The sequence below is a fragment of the Pseudorca crassidens genome, chromosome 9 (assembly GCF_039906515.1).
Source record: "Pseudorca crassidens isolate mPseCra1 chromosome 9, mPseCra1.hap1, whole genome shotgun sequence".
NCBI lineage: Eukaryota > Metazoa > Chordata > Mammalia > Artiodactyla > Delphinidae > Pseudorca > Pseudorca crassidens.
The window spans coordinates 87,638,357-87,665,877 of record NC_090304.1 but is presented as its reverse complement, the minus strand read 5'-3'; the positions used below and the strand labels follow the sequence as shown (position 1 = coordinate 87,665,877).

Sequence of the window (27,521 nt, the reverse complement as noted above, 5' to 3'; positions counted from 1 at the left end):
GTGTCAAGTCCTAACCAGTGGACTGCCAGGAAATTCCCCCCATTTAGTATTTTTAAAAGTTCAAATAAACAAGCAAGTCTTTTAAAAAGATGATCTTCAATTCCTATAAAACTTGTAAATACTCAAGGAATGAGAAATTTTAGAAAAGCTCAGAGAATACAAATGACATCCAAAATGCTGATGTACTAGGTTGCTAAAGCAGCTAATGTGTGGCAGAGCAGGATAGAGAAAATTCGTGAGGAAAAAAGGACATAGATGATCTTAAAAGAAGTATAAAGCACATGATATCATCCACGTTAACAAAACACAGTTATATTAAGTACAACTGAAACTGAGGAAAAGCTGACCAAACCTCTGTAATTTTTTTTTGATACGCGGGCCTCTCACTGTTGTGGACTCTCTTGTTGCGGAGCACAGGCTCCGGACGCGCAGGCTCAGCGGCCATGGCTCACAGGCCCAGCCGCTCCGTGGCATGTGGGATCTTCCCGGACCGGGGCACGAACCCGTGTCCCCTGCGTCGGCAAGCGGACTCTCAACCACTGCGCTACCAGGGAAGCCCCCAAACTGTGTAATTTTATATAAAATATATGTAAGACACATTCTCTGCATTATAACACAACTGGATGGTAGTTAAATGGCACTTTGTCTCTGACAATAATGATAAGATTTACAACATCATTCTCCAAGCCTAGTCAGAACTCAACCCATCTCTCCTTTTGATGCCACAGTACTGTACCTCTCACTCCTGACAGCACCCCTCACTTCCCACCTGCACGTGCTCATGTGTGCACATCATTTCATCTCAGGCTGAGTGTACCAGCTGAGGACGGTGCATGTCTTATTCTTCTTCGGGTATTAAATAACTCTATTTAGCAAACTAACTCAAAACTTCTTGACCAAAAGTTTAAGTGACATTGACAGATTCAGGCGATAAAGAATAATTGTATCAGACAGAATTAAAAGAGGACTCTATTATTAGAGGTCTCTGTTCTTGCTAATGGTCTAGAAGACAGTGTAATGGTACATTAAATGTAAAGGAACTCAAGAAAAAATATATAAAACATGGTATACAGCAAATTATGACCCAATAAAAGTTCTTTGTTAATTATAAGTTTGATCTAAGTATAAATTCTTGCTAATAATCAAGACAGATAATAGTTCCTTACATACCAGCTCCTATAAGATGAGAAAATGAAATGCTTGAGTTAGTACTTCCAATGGTCCTCATTCTACTGGTTTAGACAATTGTCCCAGTGTGCAAGAAACTGAAAAACTTTGAGAGGCTAACAAAACGAATGGTTGTGTTAGAAAACGCTCAGTCAAATTAGCACAGAAGTTCACAACACAATTTTTCTTTACAGAGTTCTATTCATATCAGAGGATGATATAGTAATTTAGACATTAAATTTAGAATTCTGAGCATTTAGGATAAGATTCCTTCTAAATGCAAATCATCATATACTATAAGTTAAATCTAGACTATGAATCATCCTAAACAGCTGCCAAAACAATTCAACTATAAACTCTAACAGGCCAGAGATTCTTGTGTTTTGTTTTCTGCTGTATCTCCAGCAACTAGCAGAGTGCCTGGCAAACAGCAGGTGCTTAATAAATATGTGCTAAATGATAGCATTCCAATAACTGGGCCAAAATCTCTTTTCCAGATTTATTTGTTCTTTACATCCCTTCACATAACCTACACTCCAGCCAAACACAAGGATTTAAAGCAGTGGTTCTCTTAATTTGGTTGCACACTGGAATCCTCTGGGGAGATTTAAAATATACTGGTGTAAGAGTTTCATCCCTAGAGATGTTTATTTATTTATTTATTTATTTTTTGGTCTGGGTGATTCTAATGTATAGCCAAGTTTAAGATTCTTTCTTCTAAAATAACTTTCTCCATAGTTTCACGGGTTAAAATCTTATCTATTAGTATTGAAGATTCAGCTAAAACCCCAACTCTGCCATGAAACCTTCCCCGGAACACTGTTAAACCTATCTTTGGATTATTTGAGTTTTGCACAGGGCCTGGCATAAGGTTAGGACTTGATAAATGTCTGAGTGGTAAATAACTCTGGGAGCATGGCACATAGCAGAAACACAGTAAATATTTATTGAAAAAATGATGTATAGTTGGCCCCTGTTATCTGTGGATTCTGTACTTGCAAATTTGCCTACTCACTAAAATTTATTTGTAACCCCAATAAATCCTCGCGGTGCTTTACAGTCGCCCCACGGCAACGTGCATGTGCAGAGAGGCGGAACATTTGAGTTGCCAGACAGGCATTCCAGCGGAGGCTGAACAAAGCCCTCATGCTGAAACAAGTGTCTTAAAAAGGGCTTGTTAGTGCTATGATTTTTGCATTTTTGTGCTTTCTGTTGGTGAATTTGCTGTTTAAATGGCCCCCAAGTCTAGTGCTGAAGTGTTATCTAAGTGCAAGAAGTCTGTGATGTGCCTTGTGGAGAAATATGCGTGTTAGGTAAGCTTTGTTCAGGCACGAGTTACAGTGCTGTTGGCTGTGAGTTCAGTGTTAATGAATCAACAGTACATATTTAATAAAGTGTCTCTAAACAGTACTGCATGTACAACAAGGTTATGTATTGATTGGTCCATGAAAATGTTCTGACCGGAGGCTTGCAGGAACCTAATCCCGTATTTCCTCTAGAAGCAATGGTTCAGTATTTGCAGTGACTTCATAGAACATAACTACAGTTGCCCCTTGAACAACAGTGGGTTTGAACTGCATGGGTCCAGTTAAATGTGGATTTATTTCAACAGATACATAAGGACTATGTGATTCTTGGCTGGTGATCTGGGGATGCAGAACCCTGGATAAGGAGGGCCAACTGTGAAGTTATACTCGGATTTCTGACTGCACAGAGGGTCGGTGCCCCTAATGCCTGTGATGTTCAAGGGTAAACTGTTCAAGAAAAACAAGATTGACTGTAATTTCATCCTCTCTTCAGAACTCTTAGTGATCTTACCTGTAATTTTTAATGCCAGTTTCATTCAGCAAATGGGCACCTCCTAGGTGCCAGGTGCTGGGGATACAGCAAGAACAAAGCAAGTCTCTTCTCTCACCAAACTCACAGAGGGAGAGAATGTAAACAGTAAATACACGTCAGGTGATGGTAAATGCTATAGAGAAACTTTTAATCAGGGAAGGCCTTTATGATAGGGTGGTATTTGTGCAGATACCTAAATGAAGTGAAAGGAATGTGTAACAGGAGGAGGGAGGGTTAAGTACAAAGCCCAGAGATGAGAGACGTCCACAGGACAGCAAGGTGGCCAGTATGTCTGGTGGCAGGTGAGCAAGGGGAGGAGTCAGCAAATGAGGTCAGAAAGGTCAAGGTCAAGACCAGCCATGTCATGCAGAGCTTTGAAGGGCAACGCACCTCAAAACTTTACACAGCGTGGGAATCATACAAGAATCTTTTGCATGTATATGCTTCCAGCTACTTAAGAATTAGTTTGACAAGTTTTAATAGAAAAGCTGCTGTTGGGAGTTCGATGGAGATTGTGTTGTAGTAATCCTTGCTTAAAAAGCACTACTGATTTACTATATTGTTTAATCAAGAATAATTGATTGAAATTTCCTCTTTCAATACAGTTCCTAGATTTCTTTGTAGGGGGCTTATAAATTTCTTTTTAAACTTGTCTTAAAATATTTTGCTTTTGTTCTTGCTGTGAATGGAGGTTTTTTTCTTCCCTTATATTTTCTAACTAGTTATTGTTGGTGTCTAAAAAATAATTATTTTATTCTTGTACATAAAACTTTAGTGAACTAGGTATCTCAGTGAACTCAATGTTTCTATTAGTGTTTCACTGAGGCTCTTGGGTTTTCCAGGCATATATAATAATGTAAAATCATCAGATTGACTCTTCCTTACCAATTTTTACATCTCTTGCTTCATACTTCTGTCAATTACATTGTAATGTTAACAATGGTTATTTTGTGTCATTCCTGATATTAATGGGAATGCGTCTAGTGTTTTATTATTAAGCATTATATTGATGGCTGGTTAGGTTGTACATACATATACATATAAAACATACACATCTATCACGTTGGGCAAATTTACCTCCTCATGCCTCATCTGTTAAAAAATAAAATACACACACACATATAAATAGTTGTTTTGAAATTTAATGAGCTAATACATGTAAAACACTTGACACCTGGAACAGTGCCAGGCACACAGTACGCACTCAGTGTGTGTTAGCTGTATGTAATTATAAGTTTATATACAACTATACATTTACACACAACACAATATGTAGCCTTTAAAAAGTCACTTATAGAAATATGTTTTCCTCCTCATGAAAGATTTAAGAAAAAAATTAAAAATGTGTATTGCATTAAAATGATATATTAAGATGATCATAATTTCTTCTTTGAGTTACTAATATTGTGAACTACATTAACAGATTTACTAATATAGAAACATTATTACATTTTGGAGGATTATACTATATATGCTGGTATTTCCTTAGGAATTTTTACATCAATAATCATAAGACTGGCTTGTCATTTTCTTTATCTGCTTTGCCACATTTGGGTACTACTATTTTGCTGATGTTAGAAAAGGGGTATGGTATTCCATCCAAACTTTTTCTCAATGACAAACCAATTGCCCCACGTACCAAAGGGAATTAGACTAGACTGGGCCACGTGTTCCTATACAGGCAGCACTATTTCTAATATCTGATTTACTGGTATTCTGAAACGTGTACCTGACCCCTTACTATAAGTTCTAGGGTAGAGTTTACTCCAGCATGGGGTCCAAAGAAAAGAGGATGAGCAAGAGAGAGATCTTATAATTTATGGATATAAGAACCAACACCACAACACACCCTCTCCCAAAAAGTATCCAAATATCCTGGACAAATTACACAACTGCTGTGTTTCAGTTTCTTCAACCATAAAATGGGGATAATAACAACACCAACAGCACAGGGTTGTAATATATATAATAACTTAGAACAGTGTTTGGCACATAGTAAATATTATTATCTTAAAAGTTTATACTAAAAGTGAAATTTCAGTACAAAACAATAGAAAATCTGATTTTCATTATTTTATGTTCTCATTAATATAATTCTAAAGTTCTGCCTTTGTTCCTGATCTCAGAACATGAATTTTGTTAAATTAATAAAATAATTTAGAACAATGTTTCTCAGAGGGAAAGGGGAATGACATTTAGTTTGGAAAAGCCAAACATACCTATCCTTTTTTGTAAGAAAAACTACTCAAGATTTAAGTGTCATGGAATACTTTGGCTAATAAGGATAATTAGAAGACAATAGTATCAATAACTATGAGTATCTTTGTACGGTGACACATCATAACTAGACTTACCCTGGTGATTGTTTTGAAAAGTACAGAAATATCAAATCACAATGTTGTATAACAAGAACTAACATTGTGTTGTAGGTCAATTATACTTCAAGAACAAACAAACAAAAAATAGAAAGAGATCAGACTTGTGGTTACTAGAGGCAGGGGGTGGGGTGAGGGGGAATTGGATGAAGGTGGTCAAAAGGCACAGACTCCCAGTTATAAGAGAAATAAGTACTAGGGATGTAATATGTACAACATGATACAGATAATGAACACTGCGGCACATTATGTGTGAAAGTTGTTAAGAGAGTAAGTGCTAAGAGTTCTCATCACAAGGAAAGATTTTTTTTTTCTATTATTTAAATTTTGTATATATATGAGATAATGGATGTTCACTAAACTTACTGTGATAAGCATTACGCGTAGGCTCAGCGGCCATGGCTCACGGGCCCAGCCGCTCCGCGGCATGTGGGATCTTCCCGGACCGGGGCACGAACCCGTGTCCCCTGCATCGGCAGGCGGACTCTCAACCACTGCGCCACCAGGGAAGCCCTGTGATAAGCATTTCTTGATGTATGTAAGTTGAATCTCTATGCTGTGGCCTTAAATATATACAATGCTTTATCTCAATTATATCTTGATAAAAGTGGAGGAAAAAATATTCAAAAAAGAAGATAATGGTAGAAAGCTTAGTAAGGAACATGAGTATAAAAATGGCTGGGAATCAGTAATTTAGAAGAAATACATTGATCTGATGATGGGCAGAAGTGAAGGGATGTGGGAGAAAATGGAAGTAAAATTAGAAGAAATTATAACAAGCACCTGAAAGGAAACAAAGGTTTTTCTTATGGAAAATGAGAAAATACTTCTTTCAGTTTAACAATATAAATTGTGGACTGTGCAAATTTATTTTAAAATAAATGGCTGTAGACAAAGATCAGCCATCGGCTCCCACCTCTCTCATAATCTCATTAACTTTTAATAAAGTAATAAATTAGTATACTTTTCAGAATTAGCTTTCTCTTAAGATCTGTAAGTTACTATCAAAAAATTAAAGCCATAATAATTTTCTCCTTTAAATAATTGTTATTTAACAAATCTTTTATGGAAAAAAATCCTATGACTTAGGAATCTATTTTCTTGATAGTAATATCATTAAATACAGAGTAATTTAGTTCTTATGGCACTTTTACAGATGTTAGCTAGGTGATCAAATTCTATTTTAAAATGTGTACAACTAATACATTTTGAAAGTAATACTCTGATGAAACGCAGGACAACAGCAGCCTGGTCCATGGTCACCCAATCAAGCTAAATCAGAGGTTAAGCCAGTATTCAATGAATTAATGTATTCACTCAAGAAACATTTATTTGAATGCCTACTATGAGAAAGTGACATTAAGTGAAGAAGATGAGAGAGGGTACAAACATGAATACGGTTGCTACCCTAAGGAATATAAATTTACTAAAGAAACCAAATAGATGAATACCTATAAAATATAGCGCATGTCAAAATTAATGCTATTAATAGTGATATATCATAGAATACAAGAGACAAAGACATTGGCTCAGATTGGAGAAGGTTCTGAGAGGCAACATATAAGCTGAGAACAGAATGATGATGATGACACATTCCTATATATACTATGGTGTATGTGTCTGTGGTAGGGCAAGATGGGGAGTGGGGTAAGGTACGGAAAGAAAGGATTTTTGAGAAAACAGGATCAAAGGCCAGAGACGTGAAAGATGATAAAATATACAGAATACTGTGAGATTAATACTGCTGTAGAAGAGGCTAGAAAGTTAGGATGTACTTAGTTCATGGAAAGTCTTGAATGCCATACTAGTGTTTCAACTTTGTTATTGGGAAACTACTGAAGGTTTCTGAAAAAGGGAATAGTGTATTTCTACCCACATTTTAGAAAGGTAATTAAATCAATATAAAATTAAATATAAAATTAATATAAATTTAAAATAAATTAAATAATAATTAATTTATATATAAATTAAATCAATATAAAATTAAATATAAAACTAATATAAAATTAGAATTATTGATTTAAAAAAAAGAAAGGTAATGGGGAACCACTGAAAGTTTCTGAGAATGTGAATGATGTGTTTCTAACTACATTTTAGGATGGTAATTCCAGCTCTATTAGGTTTGAGGGGGCAAGAAACTCAAAGACAAGTTAGGAAGGTATTATAATACATAATGGTCTAAGCAAAAGGTGACTGGTATCTAAAGTTATGCAGAAAAAAAGAAACAAATATGAGATATTTTCTAAGATGAGCCAATGGGTCCAGTAAGGATTTGATACTAAAGACAAAAGAGGAAGGAGTAACAAAAAATAACTGATGGCACCAAATGATACAGATACACTGCAGAATGACTGAGGACATTGGGTAAAGGTGATTAGTGACCACTGAGGGAGCTGTTTTGGAGATATGAAGACAGGTGGGGTGAACAGGCAGCTGCTCCTAAACAAGTTTTTATGCCATAGATCTTTTCTCAGTCTAATGAAGGCTATACACCTCTTTTCGAAGTAATGCTTTTAAATGCACAAAGCAAAAGCAGAGACTGCATTACAAAGAAGCCAATTATATTAAAATAGTCATCAAAATATGTAAAAATGTGATATAGTAAAATATGTCTTTTATTAACACATTTAAATAAGATATAGCAGCAGACCTAATAACTACCATGATTTTGAAGTAGTTAAAAGTAAAAATGATATTTCAGAGTATTTACTTCAACTGTAACATGATAGGGAAACATTTATGATTTCTATGGATGACACAGTCATATATGCTGTTATTAAAATTGGACTTGTTGCTTACATTCATAATTGAGGGAAATGGTAAATTTCAATCAGAGGATATGAATATAAATACATAAATTTTTTCCCATCCAACATCACAGAATGCCCAAATTCTATCCATGGACCCTTTGGGGAACCACAGAACACAGGCTAAAAACTCCCAGTTAAGGAGTAAGTGTGTGCTGAAGAAGAGATGACAGCATATGTATTCTTTTAATAAGTTTGGCAGGAAAGGAATAAGATATAGAAAGATATTTTGGTGGGTAGGGAGGCTAAGGGTTTTTTTTTTCTTTCTTTTAAGAACTTTAAACCAGGAGAATGGATTTAATGGGGCAGGAGAGAAAAAAGGTATGCCCACCTATGTATGAATGAAAGACTGGGAATAAATAAAAGGACAATAACTTAGAGGAAAAAAAAGAAGGAATAGCAGTGAATTGGGAAAACAGAGTTGGTTCAATGAGGCAAATGTTGGCTCTACTTTAGCCTCTAATTCTCGGTCAAAATTAACCAGCCTACCACCCTCAACCCTGCAGTCCTTTCCCAGCCTCCACAAGACCCAGAGGGCCAGGACTGACTGGGGTGAAGAGTGAAAGGCGAGGACAAGCACAGCTGGCAGGGAACTGCCCATGTTCAGGAGCAGGAAGTGCGTTCTTGTTGCTCTTCTGCCTCCTTTTCTAACGCATCTCCAGTCTTCTTTCCCAGCTCTCAAGATACCTAGAGGCTTAATGCTGCCATTTGGCCGTCTAGATACTCCCATCCTAGCTGCTCCATCCAGTCTCCCTTCCCGCAAAAATCAAAACTCCAAAAGAAAGATCATTGAGGGTACTGTGATGTTTATATGATAAAAGTAATTATTAAATATTTAAGTATGAAAGATTCTTGAGGAAGGGGCATAAGTACAATGGATGCTCTAAGGATGGCTTGTTAAACCAAGTGACTATTTATTTAGATAAAACGATTGATGAAAGATTTTTAAATATAAGAATCTTAGTGTAATCCTGGTCTCTGGACCTCCTTCCTTGTCGGCACCTTTCCTCCTCTGCACTTGTGTGTGCATATGCACACGTGTGCATGGAGAGAAGGGGGTGCAGGGAGGACAGAACCAACTTACCGCATTTCTGACTCTTGGAAGAGATTCTTAAGCCTTTGGGTTTAGTAAGCAAAAAGCTACATTATTGGAAAGCAAAGATTTAGCAATAAAACAAATTAATCAGTCTTCAGACCCAGTATTTCTATTTTTTTCTTTTTTTTTCTTTGGCCATGCCATGCTGGCATGTGGGATCTTAGTTCCCCAACCAGGGATTAAGCCATGCCCCCTGCAGTGGAAGCACAAAGTCTTAACCACTGGACCACCAGGGAAGTCCCTAGACCCAGTATTTCTAAAATAAATAACTGATTGTTTTATTTTATCTTCTAATTCTGATTATTTTTTAAGAGATAATACAAAAAGTTGCGGAAGAGGTTAGCACACATTGAGAAGAAAATTATTTCAGGATTTTGATCAAATATAAATCCATGTTGAACTGGATTAGCTTATATTAGGTGTTTATCATAAAATAGTATTCAATCTATTAAAATGCACATAAGACTTAAGTACTCATTTGCTCTCAAAGTGGGAAATAAACATTTATGATCTACGTGTTATTTTGAGGAATGCTCAGGCCCAAGACTCAGCACCTGGTAGCACTCTTGCCAAATTGGCATTCTGGCTTCTGGCTATCACTCAGGAATTCCAAAGTGTTTTCTCTACCTGCCACATCTTCACTCAGGTGCTTTCCCAGCATGGGATGGTCTAGAAGCTAAGTTGCAGCTGTCAACCTGGCACATGCTTCCCAGCCACCTAGGCTAGCAGTAAAATTTTCTACATCAACCAAACTCACAGAATTAATTTTGTGAATTTTTTTCTTATAAGCCAACTCCTGATTTTTTTTTTCAAAATCACACTTACACTACCTATACTCTAAACCTAGTCTCTCTCCTAGTACAGAAAATTTTTCTAATTTGTGGATCAGTATTTGACTTCAAACATTAGCTGCCTCTGATTCCCTACTGAGGTTCTTATTTAAAAGGGAGGGATTAAAGACCTTAGGACCTAGCAGAGCCTCTATTTAATATAATCAAAAGACCTGAAAGAACACTGAAAAATAGAGAACTTAATGGGAAATAAAGGAGCAGCAATTTAAAGCATTTTGTTTTTCTTACTTATAGGGATCACTAGAATTGTCCACCATCCATTTTAAAGAATGTGGAGTATTTTCTAAAATTCTGTCATTTCTCTTGGCCAATGTATTCATCCCATCCATAAACAGGTCAGGAAAGAAGAACTAATTTTTATTTCCAAAGCTTTACAATTTTGGGGGTGAGAGTATTTGAAAGATGCACCCTGAAATACTATAAACTGGTAAAGAGCATAGTGGGGCCCATGGAAAAACAGAGCTGCTGGCTCAACTTCCAACTCCAGGAAATCCTAGAACACACACAGAAGGGAGCACACAAGGGCCAAGGAGATGTAGAGATCTGCAGGCAGAGATGCCCCATTTAAGGAACACAAATACTTTTCAAACAAACTTAGAGATCAGCTTATTTTGAAAGTTACACCATCCTATCCTTACACAAAGATGACAAAAAGCCCTGACAATCTAAAGCTTTAGATTTACTTCTTTTATCCACAGGCCTTAAATGATGATGATGGCATTAAACTCCAGGGTATATGTGTATTTAATCAACAACAGCAACAACAATTAAAATGGCCCTTATCTGAAGTACTCACAGAGTAATTGCCAGGGACTTCTTTTTTTTTTATTTTATTTTAATTTTTTATTTTTTGCCTCTCACTGTTGTGGCCTCTGCCGTTGCGGAGCACAGGCTCCGAACGCGCAGGCTCAGCAGCCATGGCTCACGGGCCCAGCCGCTCTGCGGCACGTGGGATCTTCCCAGACCAGGGCATGAACCCGTGTCCCCTGCATCGGCAGGCGCACTCTCAACCACTGCACCACCAGGGAAACCCTACTAGGGATTTCTTGACTTCAAAGATAAGATACAGAGGACATTTGCACTAGACAGACCAACTTTTTCAAGGCATTTAGGAAAAACTCAAACATAGAGAATGGAAGTATACTCTGACTATGAGACACAAAAATGAGAAGTCAGCATCTGATAACAAAAATTTTTTTAAACCCTAAAACTCCCAATATCTGTACATTAAAACTCTCTTCCAGATAACCCTGCAGTTAAAGAAAAATAAAAAATAAAATTACGGACATTAAAAATGGATGACAATAGAATTATAACCTATGGGATGTGGCCAAATTAATACTCAATGAAAAAATTAATGGTGTAAATGTATTTAATAGAAAAAAGAAATAAATGAATTAAACATTTAAATTAGAAAGGTTAAAATAAGCAAACAAGCCAAAATAAAGGTAGGCAAAGTAATAAAATTAAAAGCATAAATAAGTAAATTAGGAAGCAAAAAAATGTAGAAATGGTTAATATAATGGAGAGCTGGTTCTAAATATGAATGAATGAATAAATGAATAAGTGAATAACTTCCTAAAAATGTGACCAAGAGGTTAAGGAACTCTACAAATTAACAATACAAATATAATGTTCAATGAAATGGAAGGGTTTCTTTGCATAAATCTTTATGCCAATAAATAAGAATCCATAATTGAAGCCGACTTAAGAAAAGGTTGTAAGTGAATAACCATGGAAGAAATAAAAACTTTGTTAAAGATTTATACCCTCTATTCCATTCCTGACAAAGAATGCTATACCCATTTTTTCTGTAGGTGTGTTCTGGCAAAATCCTTTGTTACTGAGATTATTCTAGGGCACCTAAGAACATGGAAAGCATCCCAACTGGTTTATGAGGCTGGCCTAATTATGACCAAACCTAACAAAGATGGCACCAAAACTAATCAAATATATGTATAATCTTACTTATACTTTATACAGAGTTCTAAATATAAGAAAGGTAAGTTATATAGTATATTCAAATTATAACAATACACATTTAACCAGTAGATTTCATTCTATGATAATAGATTTTTCTAATATTGAACACTGTTAATTCAGTTCATTTAATCATAAGTACTGATGGGTACTTATGGGTACTTGGATGGGTGTGGAAGATGAAAGAGACATGAAGAATCAAGAACTTCTAGATCTATGGTGTGAGCAGCTGAGAAGATGGTAGTAACATTTATTAAAGTGGGGAAGACTTGGAAAGGGACAGATTTGGAAGGACAAAAATTCTGTTTTAGATAATTTTGTTTCAGATACTAATAGCTATCCAAGTAGAGCTGTCCCAAGACAGCTGGGTAAAAGAGAGAAGTCAGTATTGGAGATAAAAATTTGGTAGTCATTAGCATGCAGATGGTATTTAAAAATATAGTTTGCATGGATGGAAAACTGTACAAAAAAGAAGAGAGTCCAGGATTCAAATTTTAGTAACCCAACAATAGAAAGACACTACCTAGATCTGTGAATACCATATCTTCATACAGTATATGTTGCTATACTTAATCATTTTTTAAAACATGCTAAATCAGGACTTTGGTACAAAAATTATTTAACAAAAACCTTACGATATCACAGGGTGGGTTTCCTGCTAGCCCCTGAAAACTTCAGTTTCAGTAGCACTGTCATATTTGTGATTTGTAAATTATTTGAATCTTTTTTGGGGGGTAGTCATTTTTAAACAGTTTTCTGAAAGATGCCTCAGAAGCTGAGTAAGGAGGGCTCTGGGACTATGACCCTAAGACTTTATTTGAATAAGGGTTTTATTCCAAGGGGCAAATTTGTTTCATTTACTTTAACTAGTATTTTATAAATATAATGTAATAGCAGACAATGCTGAAAAGTAAAGTGGGTCTCAAAGTCTGTATCATTGAGACAAGGATGGAATCATTAAGTGGGTTGAAAGCAGCAAAATTTCAGCCTTACTGACATTTAGCCTTATTTAAACTGACTGACTGTATGTTCAATTTAAAAAGAAGAGAACATGAGTCAAATGCTGAAAATATAGTTTTGAAGATGTGCCTAAAAGATACTTAGGAATTTAACAATTTAAAGGAATTCTCCCATAATATATAAATCTATTTTCAAGTTTCTCACATTTAGCTTTTATAGATATTTGCAGGAATATGTGTATATAAGCAGGGGACACCTATGTCAGGAAACAATAGCCATTGGCATTTAAAAAATGAAATAACAGGGAGAAAGACCCAGTAAAATAAGAAATAAGCTCAAATGCCTACTATCACTGTTCTATGGTTTCAACCAATGCAATAAGACAAGAAAAAAAAGTTGAAATATTTTTTAAAATTTATATTATTTGGGGGTCACTTATAATATATCCTGAAAATCAAGACAGTCAACTGAAAAAGTATTGGAACTAAGTACTACAATATAACTAACGGTACATAAAAGATGGTTATTTAAAATTGACTAACTTTCCTTTATACCACCCACTACAAGGTATAAAATATAGGCATACCAAGTATAGAATATAATGAGGTGAAATCTCATTCATAATTAATAATGACAGCTAACATCTCTCAAGGGCTTATACTTCAATGTACATTATTGGTTAATAGCCACAACCATGATATTATATGATATTACCATGATAATAGGTACTATCATCACAATTTCACAAAGAAACTGCGGCTTAGGAAAATATAGGAAATTTGCCCACGATCACACAAGCGTCAGAACAGGAACTCAAACTCAATCTCTCTGACTCTACTGAAGGAGCTTCTTAGCACTATTATGTCATTCTTGTTTATCAAATTAACAAAGACAGGCTGTGAAGGGAAACTGTGATGGGTGCAGAGAGCGACACACATGCATTTCTAAGAATATAAATTGGTGCCACTTTTCTAGAGGGCAATTTGCATGATCACATCTAGGAATTTGTTTAAAATATATTCATCAATGTGTACAAAGATCTATATACATGGACATTTATCATGTTCACTATAACAATAAAAATATTGGTCATACTCTAAATACTCAACAATATGAGCTTGATTAAATTGCAGTATTTGAATGTGTTGAATGCATTCAGCCAATAAAAATAATCTTTTTTTTTTTTTGTGGTACGCGGGCCTCTCACTGCTGCGGCCTCTACCGCTGCGGAGCACAGGCTCCGGACGTGCAGGCCCAGCGGCCATGGCTCACGGGCCCAGCAGCTCCGCGGCATGTGGGATCTTCCCGGACCAGGGCACGAACCCGTGTCCCCTGTATCGGCAGGTGGACTCTCAACCACTGCGCCACCAGGGAAGCCCAATAAAAATAATCTTTTAAAAGGATATTTAATGATACAGGAAAACATCGTATATTGAAAGAACAGCAAGAAACAAAACTACATATGCATACAAATTTTTTAAAGGATGTGTTTATATTGACTAGGAGATTAAAAAAAAATGAAAACATTACCAAAACTTTAAGTTCTCTCTACGGGAGAATTATATATGATTTTTCACTATCACTTTAACTTTTTCTCTATTTTAAAAATGTGATAAAATAAATGTTAAAATATTTAACTCAAAATTTAATTTTAAAAGATAAAACGAAGTAGTCAAAATAATAGAAATGCACTTTGGAAAACATCTCTCCTATTTAAAATTATTTTTTCCTATGCATGATATTGCTAATTTTAACATAACGTTATGAACACAATTTTTATGTTACTTAAGGCATTTTTCTATCTTAGCAAAAATAGAAATAATGCCTACTTTATCAAAATAGATAATTTATTGCACACTTCCAGCATTTTAGATCTGTACTAATCATTTACAATTACAGCAAAATTCCAAGAAGTATCTAATACATAAAATCGCCAACTCAGTGGGGCAATTCAAAGAAACGATGACTTAAAAAACGTCTAAGTCAACAATGAGGAGGCAGCCTCAATTATATGGGAGAACTGCTCCCTATAAGTATACAAAATAATAAAAATAAATTATAAAGTAAAAGCCAAGATGTGAAACAGACTAAGTCACAGAATAAAGGATAAAATTAAGCCCATGTAATTTTGAATAGGAAATGAGTAGATGACTAAGAACAAAGAACAGAAACTAATTTTAGCTTCACCCTAAATGACATGAAGTAATAAATTTAAAAGCCCTTTGAAAAATCTAAAATATAAACTTACATATTAAAAGCAATAAAAGTAAACTTGATTTTTTAGGTATTTTTCATCTGGTAAGCCCAATTACCCAGAACACAATTAAGAGCCAGTGAATAAGTAGACAGAAAAATAAAACAAACAAACAAAATCTCTGTCTAATCAATTCAGTGAATACTGCTAAGTCACTTTATAATAACATTCACTGCCTTCTATGTGCCAGGCACTTTTTATACTCATTAGCTTAAATCACTAAAAACAACTTGCAAAGTACAAGAAATCAAAGAGAAACTGAGTTTTGTCTAAGGTCACAGCCAGTAAAGGACAGAGCTGGGATTCAAACCCAGGTCTATTTGATTGTTAGAGGCCCCAACTACTCTCTGAAAGTGCAATTTCTCAGTTCTCCAACCTAGACAATCTGCGAGTCCTAAAGGCCTTTAATTGCTGCCTAAATACTTTTATGTTAGCCATAATACTAGCTGTTGTCATTCAGTTTCACAGTCCATAGCAGTTATCTTCTTCAAATTAGAGGGAAGAAGTGACAACATCAGCAAGGAACAGCTAACAGCAAGGAAAGAAGACCAAAAATCATTAATATACATCAACAGAAATCATTGAGTTCTGCTGTCCTCACCATCTTTTTTTTTTTTAAAAAAAAAAGCAAAACAAGCATTGTTATTTAGATAGGATAAATAAGAAATCTTGATAACCCCTGTTCTATCACCTGGAAGATAGGCAAAACAACAGTATAAACTTTATACAATTGTTGTAAAACTAAATTAGATAATGTAAGTAAAGTGCTTAATACTGTACCTGGCATAAAGTTAGTGCCCCATAAATGTTAGCTATTATTATGCTTCATAATAAGTGAAGTTATAGGCTACATGTTACTTGAAGGTAGAAAAATATAATCCATGTATTTAAATTTTTCCATTTAAAATAGTTAAAATGTTTTGTTCTTGAAAGACTTTAAGACTAACTTCTAGAAATTTGCCTTTATAATATCCTTCCCCAGCTAAGTGGGGTAGATAAGGGTAAATGCATGTGACCACTCAAGAAATCACATCATACATACTAAGTTAATTTTAAAATGTTTGGGTACACAAATTGTGTTATTTGCTCTACTGATTACTGCAATCATCTCATAGCCATCTACTGACTTTTGTTCACCCTACCACATCAGCAGGTCCATTTAAAGAACATACTCTATGGCCTTTAACAATAAAAACACATCCATGAAGTATCTACTAGGTATTAAACACTGTAGAAGACTTGGGATAAAACAGTGTAAACCAAAGTCCTTGCCTAAAGACTACAAACGAGATAAAGAAGATCCTAGGCACTGTATTTTGTATTATCAGTTAATCCTTATGACAAATCTATGCCCTAGCTAGTACTTTTTTTTCTGTTATATAGATGAAGAGCAGAGACACAGAAAGCAAAAAAGAAATAAAGAAGAAACAGTTAACTATCACCAAATATACAAGTGTTATAGAGGGATTTAAAGTATTTTGAAAACACAGGGGAGTAAACAAATAATTTTGCCTAAAGATGGGTAATTAGAAAATGCTTGTATTTTAAATTTAAAACTCAAGTAAAAACTCTGTAAAGTATAACTACAGGAAGAAAAAATAGGAGAGTGTTTATCAAAATATTTACAGAAGTTATTTATCGGTAAGAAGATTCCAGGTGGTTTTACTTTTCTCTTTGCTTCTTCTTAATCAACCTGCCTACTTTAATATCTTAAAATATAAGTAGAAAAAAGTCAGCATTAAAATTAGATATTAATGTTCATTTAACAAACTGTCAAAAAATTTTACAGTTAATAGTTAATTCAAACATGGAATGAAATCAGCTCTGTCACGCTTTTCTGACAAGTGTACATACCAATACAGCTTTTCTGGAAAACTTTTTGGCCATCAAAGACCTTAAAGCTTATTCTCTTTGATCATTACTTCTAGGAATCCATCCTAAGAACACAGATGCAGAAAAAAGAAAAATTACTGGGATGTTCAACTAAAGCATTATGATTTTGAAATACTGGGGGAAAACAAATGTCTAACTGAAATAGGAGAATGATTAAGTAAAATGATATGTTCTTAGGAAGAAAATGTTTGAAATATTTTTAATGTCATGAGAAAATCCTTAGTGAATGTTAAATGGGGATGGAAAGGTGGGGCACCAAGCTCTATAAACTCCCAAGAGAGATGATTCTATTATATAGTTTAAATCTCACAATAATATATTAACATGTATTAGGTTAAAGAGACCTTAATATTTCATACTTAGCCTAAGTTGGGACACCTGCTCTGCCATTAACTGTGAAACCTCTAGCAAGTTATTTAACCACACTGTAGTTTGGTTTCCTCATCAGAAAAAAAAAAAGTATTGAAATACTTCTTTACAGGAGTACAGTAAGTATTAGATGCATTAATATATGTAGAGCACTTAGAACAGTGCTTGGCACAGTAAGTGTCACCTCTATTATCAATCTTAACCTACAATGGAGTAAACCCAGTGAGATCTAAGCTGAGGCCTGAATAATGAGGTGTGAGCCAGGCAAAAGATGAGGCGGTATAGGGGAATAATGTCCAGGCAAGCAGGAAGAACTTGGGATTTTTATTTGCTATCTACCTTTAGAGATCTGATAATTTATCTTAAAGGCAGAATGCTTTGAGTGTTCAGACATCTGCTTATGGGCTTTACTTTATGCCAGTTCACTGGGCATAAGAATCATCATGCATCTCTTAATTTTGAAACAATGTGTATCAACATACAAACATACACACAATGACACACTTTTTACAGAACTAAAAATAGTATCACAGGAAGGCAGAACTGCCCAGTGGTTAAGGGCATGAGTTTTAAAGTCAGACTCAGGGGTTCAAACTCCCTCTGCAATTTACTAGATGTGTGACTTTGGACAAGTTATTTAAACTTTCTGTGTCTCAGTTTCCTCATCTATAGAATGAAGATAATAAAAGCAAGCATAAGCATGACATTAGCACATCAGTGCACAATACACAATAACTATTATTATGTCAGCTATAAAAACCAAAGATGGAATTGATATCTCCACATCACAGATCTGAAAGTTATCTTTATGCCACTGGATCCAAAATACAGTGTGCCACAGCAAAGGAAACCATGAAGCAAATGAAAAGACAACCTACAGAATGGGAGAAAATATTTGCAAATTATGTAACCGACAAGGGATTAATCTCCAAAATATATAAACAGCTCATACAGCTCAATATCAAAAAAACAACCCAATCAAAAAATGGGCAGAAGATCCAAAGAAGACAAACAAATGGCCAAAAGACACATGAAAAGATGCTGAACATCACTAATTATTAGAGAAATGCAAATCAAAGCTACAATGAGGTATCACCTCACACCCGTCAGAATGGCCATCATCAAAAAGTCTACAAATAATAAATGCTGGAGAGGGTGTGGAGAAAAAGGAACCCTCCTACACTGATGGTGGGAATGTAAATTGGTAGAGCCACTATGGAGAACAGTATGGAGGTTCCTTAAAAACCTAAAAAAAGAGCTACCGTATGATCCTACAATCCCACTCCTGGGCATATATCTGGAGAAAACCATAATTCAAAGCAATACATGCACCCCCAATGGTTCTTACAGCACTATTTACAATAGCCAAGACATGGAAGCAATCTAAATGTCCATCAACAGATGAATGGATAAAAAAGATCTGGTATGTTTATACAATGGAATATTACTCAGCCATAAAACAAGAATGAAATAATGCCATTTGCAGCAACATGGATGGACCTAGAGATGATCATACAGGAGGCATATCAGCACTTAAAACACAAATTTTTTTAAGAACATTTGGTATTTTTGAACCCCAGAATCACGATATTTTAGGCTTAAATTTGAATTCCTGATTTAATATGCTTCTGTTATTCACTGACCTTCTTACTTAATATTTTTCTTTCCAATAAAACTATACCCTTGAAACCATCTTTGCCACCTTAATCATCCACTACTCCTATCATCCGGGGAATGCTCCAGACACACTGGATCACCTACTCCCTGCTTTCCTTGACTCAGGGTATCCATTTGGAAATGACTCCCATCTTTAAGGCCTGGCATGCCACCTTTCTCAGTGCCTGAATTTCCTACTTCTTTGCTTATGGCACGTAGAATATTCCATCTAGCTTTATGTGCTCTCTGTTAATAATCTCTCTTCTTTTAGAGGTCAGGGTCCTTATACAGCACCTAGATTGATACTAAATAATTATTTGCTGAGGTAATAGAAGTTTACCAGTCTCACATGAGCAATAACTGTCAATTAGTTTACAATCCTACATTCTAATTCTAATACTAAAATGATAAAAAAAAAACCCTCCTACTTAAAATCTTACGTTTACTTCTTTAAAACTGCTATCAAATAAGAATGAAAGTAGAATTCTTTTGAATATATGTAGAAAAGCAATTGAAAGCACTAAAAGGGTATAAAATGATATAAAAATGGTATTAAAAACTATAAAATGATAGCAACACTTTTACATCTGTTACAGTAATTAAAATTAATGTAGAGAACACTGTGATGTGCTAGAATGAAGACAAGGTAACCCAGTTGTAGAATGAGAAAAATACTTAAAAAACACTATATCTATTGAACACTTGGGGTTCAATTTGGCAGATGTAATCCATGAAAACATAGCTCCAGAGAAACCAGTAATATAAAATAGGATAATTTTATTAGTATAGTAATTAAAACAAAAATGTAGTAAAAGGAAATGACTAATAAAAACTTCCATCAGCATACAAACGTTTCTGTTTCCTATAATATTTTCCATTATAATAAACTAGTTCATTAGACTTCCATTATTAAAAGCAGGTTAAAAAAATAGTGGCCTCTTTTTTGCTGTTGTTTTGTTTAAAAGTTCATTTTACTTTACATATAGAGTTTAAGTACTTGTGTGATGACCAGATGCTAGAGGTAGAAATGTAACCTACTTTGAAAGCAAAATCCATTGTTAAACTAAGTAAAAATACTCAAACATTTCAAATCATAGATACACAGTTACCAAACGATTCTGATGTTTAGGGTATCTTCAAGTAGACAGATTAAGGTAACTTAAAATCCAAATGCCAAATTGGAAGAAAGCAGGTGAATAGAGAGGCAAGTCTGAAATAAGCATCTTCCTGGGGTTATCAACAGTAAGACAATTTTACAAATACTTGGTGAAGTTATCCTTATATTCGAACAACAGATAACACCAAAATTGAGAAATTGCGACTAAAATTAATTGCATATGTGATTAAATAAATGGAAGTCATACCCTCATACCCTAAATATATTAAGACTTTAAAAAATATATAACACATTACATTCCCACTTCTTGTGGTTCTCCAAGGTCCAAAAACTTGTATTAGGCATATCCACTGTTTTCTGTTTATAATATACATTAGAAAAACTACATGAGGAAATAAGTGAAGAACTGATGAATTTTCCCAAATTTCTAAATATACTGAGCCCCAAGTATCTCTGCAACTATTCTAAGATGGTTAAAAAAAAAAAAAAAATCTGAATCAATAAGCGCCTCATGGGCCTGGGGATATTCCAACACATTCTTGCAACCAACAGGAAAACTTTCCCTAAATCTGGATTAGTATTTCTTCTCTTTATCACAAAACACAGAGCACAGACCAGGATTGTTAACGGTTACCCAAACAGCAAGAAATCCAGTTAGGGTGATCAGTACTTGGAAGCTTAGGCTGGTTTTAAGGTCTTGAAGGGGTGAAGGACGAGACAGTTAAGGGAGGAAATGCGGGATTCATTTCTCCAAGTTACATTTGTAACACCTCTTTGTAGGGAGTTAAACATGGGGACCGGTCCGGCTAAATGAACGCAGGGTGAAAATGGGAATTTGGCTGGACACTGAGGGGTGAGGGTTGCAGGAGGGACGCGGGAGCAGAGGGGGGTTTTCGCCACGGCCCGCCTGGGGGTTTGGCTGGAGGGATGGATAATAAAAGCTAATGGTTGGGGCTGTATCCGAGCTGTCGGATGCTGCCTCACCCCCCCGCCGCCCCCCCCCGCCTCCCAGCGCGCGAGGTCTGAGCCTCAGGAGAGGGACTGTGGGTCCGTTTCCATCCGGGGCGCCCGGGTCCGCCTCCATGTTCGGCGGCCGTGCCCTGGGGCGGCCGGGAGTGGACCGAAGCCCTAGGCCGCGGGGCCGGAGAGACCGGCCTCCCCTCGCCCGAGATCCCCGGTGGGGCCGGCTTTGCCGCCCGGGAGGATGCGCTGGGCTTTCGCTCGACCCCGCCCGAGCCCCGGGAGCAGCCGGGGCTCAGGGACTCGACTTCCAGCGGCCCGACCTGCCTGGGCCTGGAGATCCGCCGGCGCGGCCGCCCCAGCCACGGCCCCTCCGCCCGGCGCTCGGGCGCGGCCTCCCGGCCCGCGGCCCTCCCCTCGCCCAGCTCCCTCAGGGCCATTGTCGCCGCTGTCCGCCCCTCCACCCCCTTCCCGAGCGACAAACCTGGGGGCCGCTACCCGGCATGGCCGGCCCCGCGAGGAAGCGGCGAGCCGGCGGCGGGGCCCGCAGCGACAGCAGCCACTTCGGCCCTCCCCGCTCGGCGCCGCGCCCGCCCGCCCAGCCCGCGCGCCCTCCGCGCCGGCCGCAGCCCCGGCTCCCCCTCCCCCAGCTGGCACCACTCGCCCCCCCGACCCCCACGCGCGCGCACCCGGATCTGTTGCTCAACCTACTTTCAGTCTCTTCTCATCAGCCATCACCACATGCCCTGGAAGCGGGGCCGCCCCGGGACCCTCCGGCGGGCGGCCGCCTCTCCTTCAGCCTCTGGCCGCCGCTAGAGCGCGGGGCGAGTGGGAGGCTCCCCCATGCCGCCTGCGCGCACACCGGCCACACGCCGGGGCCCCGGCTCGGCCCGCCGCCCGCGCCGCTGCTCCGCGGGGAGAGCGAGCCTGGATCTCCCGCTGTCGCCTCGCCCCTAGCCCCTCGCCCGCCCGCAGCGGCAGCCGCAGCCGCTGCGCCGGTTCCTCCTCCCCTTTCCTCTTTTCCTTCTCCTCCTTCGCCTCGTCTGGAGCTGAGGTTGGCAAACCAGCACCTGCTGCTGGAGATCACCGAGAACTGAAACAGGAAACCCCGAACCCAGGGGAAAACCCGGGAGGCGTGGGGAGGGGTGAGGGGAGCTGCTGGAACCTGTCGGGCTTGGCCGGGCCACTGCGGCCGCGGGAGGTTCCCGCTCCGCCTCTCCTCGGGCCCAGCCCAGGGGTCCCGACCTCCCCACTCCGCTCCCCCTGCCCGGGCCGGCGGCGCCTCTCGGCTCAGCTACGCCTCCTCCACCCGGCAGTACCACGGATCATTCCCTGGGCAGCAAGGGAATCGAGCGGCTGCCTTCCTTTCCCGTGCTAGTTTGCTTGTTATCAGTATTCCGTAATGAGGAAAAACCACACCCGGCATTAGCAAGACCAATAAGGGAATTTAAACAAATGAAGCTGTTGGGATTTTACCCAGGGGAAGGACTTCTTTCAGTAAGGAAACTGGCCTTGTTGGAAGTGGCAACATGTCCAAATTGAGGTGAAAGTCAAGTTGAATCCAGATCTCCTTCGGGAGGTTGGGAGGAGAGCCCTCTGCACGGAGGTGGGCTCCTGAGTTGCAAGTGTGAAAGCACTGAGAGCAGCGGGCCCTTCTACTTTGTGAATTGTCCAACACCCAGCACAATCTAGGCCAACATTTCAGAAATGTTCAAATCATCTCACTCACCTGCCTGTGGAATTGTCACCAGGCGCGTCACTCGTAGCCTTGGGCAGGATGCATCTGCTTTTGGAGTGAGAGGGAAAGGAACATCTCCGTCCCTGGATTGTGCCTCTACCACGTGCCACAGACCTGGCAGCTGCTTTAAGTGCATTAACTCGTTTAAGTGTCACCACGGCCAACTGAGCTAGGTGTTATAATCCCCTTTATCCCACAGAATATTGAGATTAGAAAAATTTCCCAAAAGTATACAGCTTGCATAGGAAGGACCCAGGTCTGTCTGCATCCAAAGCACATATTTGTTTCACTGGACCTGAGTTCACACCTTTGATCACACTTTTCACCCTTAACAAAGTTATTTCTTGCCTCTCTGAATTGTTTTTAATGAGGGCATACTTGCTTTAAGCATGGATCAGTTGAATCTGATTGGACTGCTTAATGGTAGTGATATCCGTGATGCTTACTGGGGTTTAAACTTTATAGTTTCTCTATTTTAAAAAACCCTGCTTTTATGGCTCAGTTGAGCAGCATAGATGTCCCCGCCTCATTGGCCAGCATCTGTTGCTCTTTAGCTATGGATGATATGGGGTCCCAGCTGAGAGCATCCTGCTGGCTGGTGTCCATGGCATGCTGACACTGCGAGATGAAAGGAGAGCATCTCACTGAGCCTGCTTTCCACTACAGCAGGCCAGTCTTGGAGCCTAGTAAATGAAATAGTAGACTGGTAGGTTTTTTGGGGGACATATGAGAATTCTCTGGTCCACATTTTTAGTACCACCTTAGGAAGTTTGGCAACCTTCTGTCTGCAGCCAGGTCAGTTTGAATTGGCAGGAAGGGAGGGATGCTCGGGAAAGAATTCCCTGTTCACTGAGCCAAACCCTCAGAAGCCTCTTGAGCAGTATTAGGGAGTGGCAGGGACTTAGAAAGAGGCTGGCTTGCTGACAACAATACGTGACGGAATCTATGGCATGATTTTAGTGAGACCAGGAAGTTCCCCTATTCCACAATGTACCACCCACACAGTCTACTTATTTCCCTCAGTTGACTCAGCTGAATTCCACTCAATATTGATAAAGCATGGTTATGGGCCAAGGCACTATACTAGGAACTTTGGAAGTGAGAAGTATGAATAACTATCATAGTTGCTAACATTTAGTGAGTGCTTATCATGTTCCAGGTACTATTCTGAGCACTTTTATATTCTCTCACATAACACCCACAAAACCCCTACAAGGAAATAACTATCACTGTTTCCATTTCACAAATGAGAAAACTGAGACCAAGGTTAAGGTCAGTAAATAACAGTGCAAGGATTAAAACACAGGCATTCTAACCCTACAATTCAGGACTCATTATGTGAATGATACAGTAACTGCCCTTAATTACCTTACTATGTAGTTGGGAGATAAAAACATATGAAAGTTAAAAGAAAACTAAGAAGGCAAGAGAATTCTTAACTGTTAAATATGTGTCACGGGTAATAAATGCAATGAAGTTTCAGAGGACAGAGGAATCACTTTAGGTTGGAATGGTTGGAAAGACATAGAAGATTATTCTGGGTTTCAAAAAGGGGAAATTTAAGCTAGATAATGAAGATGAATAGTACTTTGATAAGCAGAGAGGATAAGGAAGGGCATTTGAGTGGCACAGCATAAACAAAAATAGAATGCCAGGGAAATCTGGGAAATAGGGATAAAAGAAGCTGGAAAGGAAAATTAGGAAATTACACAGATTTGCAAATAAGAGAGGGAGAGAGACAGACAGAGACAGGCAGACAGACAGAGACAGAGTTTGAGCTCAATGTATCCTATATACACTGGGAAGTCTGTGAAGGTTTTGAACAGAAGGTAACATGGAGAATATCCCAATTTAGTAAACCCAATATTGTATTGGTTATTGGATAGTTTGGAAAAGGCAAGGCTTGAAGCAGGGAAACAAGTTTGAAGGCCATTATGGGAGCACTGACAGGGAATAATGAAGAAATCATGAGGGAAGTGAGGAAGGGACCAGTTAGTGAGACATTGTGACTTAAAAAAAATCACTGAGGCTTTGTAAATGATTGGATACATTTGATGGAGATGAAGCTAAGAAAAGGGAGAAGTCCAAAATGACTTGGGGGTGTGAATATGAAACCTGTAATATCACCAACTGGGAAAAAAGGGAAGTTAGGGATAGAAGAATTACTGTTTTGAGAAAATGTTTAGAGGAATTTGGTTTTAGGCATGTATTTGTGGTAATAGTGGGGATATGCTTGTGGAAATGTTTCATAGTATTATCTAGAAAAGGCAGGGAGTTGGGTAAATGAGGCTTTTATCTGCTACTGAGAGAGTAAGTATGAACACTTTAAATGGTCGCTGTTATAACAATAACCAACTATGGTTTTCATCTTAAGTAAACCAGAGTTGAAAGAAAATTTCAATCTCAGATAAATGAGCATTAGGGAATTCCTCTTCTCTTTACTCCAAGTTCTATTTACTCAAAGGAAAAGAAAATGTATAGGAAAGAAATTTCATGCTTCAGAGAATGTCAGACTGATGAAAGAAAACTTAAGAGATCATTGAATCTGACCCCACTTTTCAGTTTGGGAATGGTGAAAATGAGGATCAAATTTTTGAATGTCTGATACTAAAACTTCGAAATAGGCTTTAGGCAAGTATGGCACATTTGCTATTACCAATTCTGGATAGCCTGTTTGTATTTTAGTTGTAAACTCAAGTCTGGACCTAGAATTGTGACTTCGAGTTGCACATAATTAAACAATTTGAGTGGCTATGGAGCCATAACAGGCAAAGCCCTGGAATAGCCTCACTAGTTAAAAGCAAATGCTTTGGAAAGGACGGGCTGTGAGCAGAAGGTGGGAGGGAGAATGGTTGCAATGTCAGCACTTCTTTCTAAAATGTAGCTCCCAAGTAGACCACCTCACACTGAGATTCACATTTGAACCTTAAAAGACAGAGTTTCAGGTGCCCATCACCCCTTACTTGGCTGCCTCAGTCTGGATTTTCCAACTGCTCAGCCACCTTATCTAAGACCTCTCGGAGCTTCAAAAGTGATGGCCCGTAAGTCACCCTCAGGTTCAAAACTGGCACACAACCCTGGAAACTACTTCTAGTTCTATCCAGAGCTAGTGGTGTCCTTAGGAATTTTCTGATTGAAAAATGTGTGGACCCACTGGTTACACTTGGTGATGCAAGAGAATTATTTCTCTTGTTTTCACGTCTCCCACTTTATCATTTATGCCAAAACACTTACCTTAGTTAAAGCGATGTCAATAGTCCCTTGGATGCACCTTCCTCTCCAGCTCTTTGTCCAGCACTTGATTTCCTCTGATTGAAGAGCTTCACACACATAGCCAGGTGACTACTGTGATTTTTCATTCACAGTTTCTTTTGTCTTTCAGAGAAGTTCTGGTTAATTCCAACAGCCCATGAAATGTAATGTTTCCTTAATATTATTACCCTAAATGACCACTTCCCAAGCACATGATCTATATAGACGGACATGGAAGGATACAACACACTCTTGCCCATGTGCTTCAGTGATTGGTTAGAGTTGCTTTTCAGTACTGAGTTCTTGGGGAAAGGAACTAGACGGCACGAGATAACAGGCTGTTGGCCAATCCCAGGGCTTCTTTCTTTTGATGAGTTACCACAGGATTCCATACTAGCAGCATGACTCTGGTTTTCAGCATGTGGGAATCCAGGCAGCAAGGTTTTCAATACGCTTGTGTCATACAGTTGTGTGCTTGTTCTTCTACCTGAGCCAGACAGTGTGGCTGCCCTAATTTCACCATATTTGACCAATGTAGAAATTTTGTAAACAGTAAACACTTAAAATAAGAAATGCTCCTTAGGTGACATTTTGCCATCTTGACAAGGATCACACCTGTCATTGTAGTTCACCCTGCCCAGAAGTTTAAAAATTTTTGTTTCAGCATGGAATTTTAAGTGTACCAAAAACATCCTCATCACCTCCGAAAGCATCTGTTGTTTTATAAGGAAATTGATATATAGAATTACAAATGTACAAAACTGAGATGGTAGTTGGAAACATAATTATGGAAATTTCAGGTTAGAGTACATCTTATGTTAAAAGGCTATATCCAAGACTATTAATTGCAGTATTACTTACAAAGTCAAAAAATTAGAATCAATTTAAAAGTCCATTAATAGGAAACTATTTAAATAAGTTGCAGTGTTGCCATATATTAGGATGCCATTCACCTATTAAAGAGAGTAAAGTGGCTCTATGGGTATGGAATAAACTTCAAGACGCATTGTTTATTGGAAAAGTAAGGTACAGTATATATAGTATGCTACCATTTGTGAGAAAGACAAAGAATGTCTCTGTGTTTGCTTATACATGCATATAACATCTCTGGGTGGGCACACAAGAAACTGCTAAGTGTTGTCTTGGGCAGGGAAACTGGATGATTTGGAAGAAATGGCGGAAGAGAGATTCACTTTTTAGTCTATAC

The 27,521-nt window shown here is 38.1% G+C and overlaps 1 protein-coding gene across 4 annotated transcripts in view; it reads right to left on the bottom strand.

Moving 5' to 3' along the window:
- The window catches only part of ZC3H12C (zinc finger CCCH-type containing 12C), a 70,239-nt gene extending 47,749 nt beyond the window's left edge, over positions 1–22,490 (bottom strand). Inside the window, exons 1-2 of one of the 4 annotated variants that reach the window (XM_067750962.1) lie at positions 22,036–22,490; positions 17,184–17,266 (exon numbers count right to left, since the gene is read on the bottom strand). In XM_067750962.1, the coding sequence (XP_067607063.1) occupies positions 17,184–17,216 (33 nt within the window). In that variant the 5' untranslated portion in view covers positions 17,217–17,266; positions 22,036–22,490. Of the gene's footprint in view, positions 1–17,183; positions 17,267–21,808; positions 21,905–22,035 lie in introns of those variants that run through there. The other 3 variants (XM_067750961.1, XM_067750964.1, XM_067750965.1) reach the window with 3 other exon arrangements.
- Positions 22,491–27,521: the final 5,031 nt, after the last annotated feature.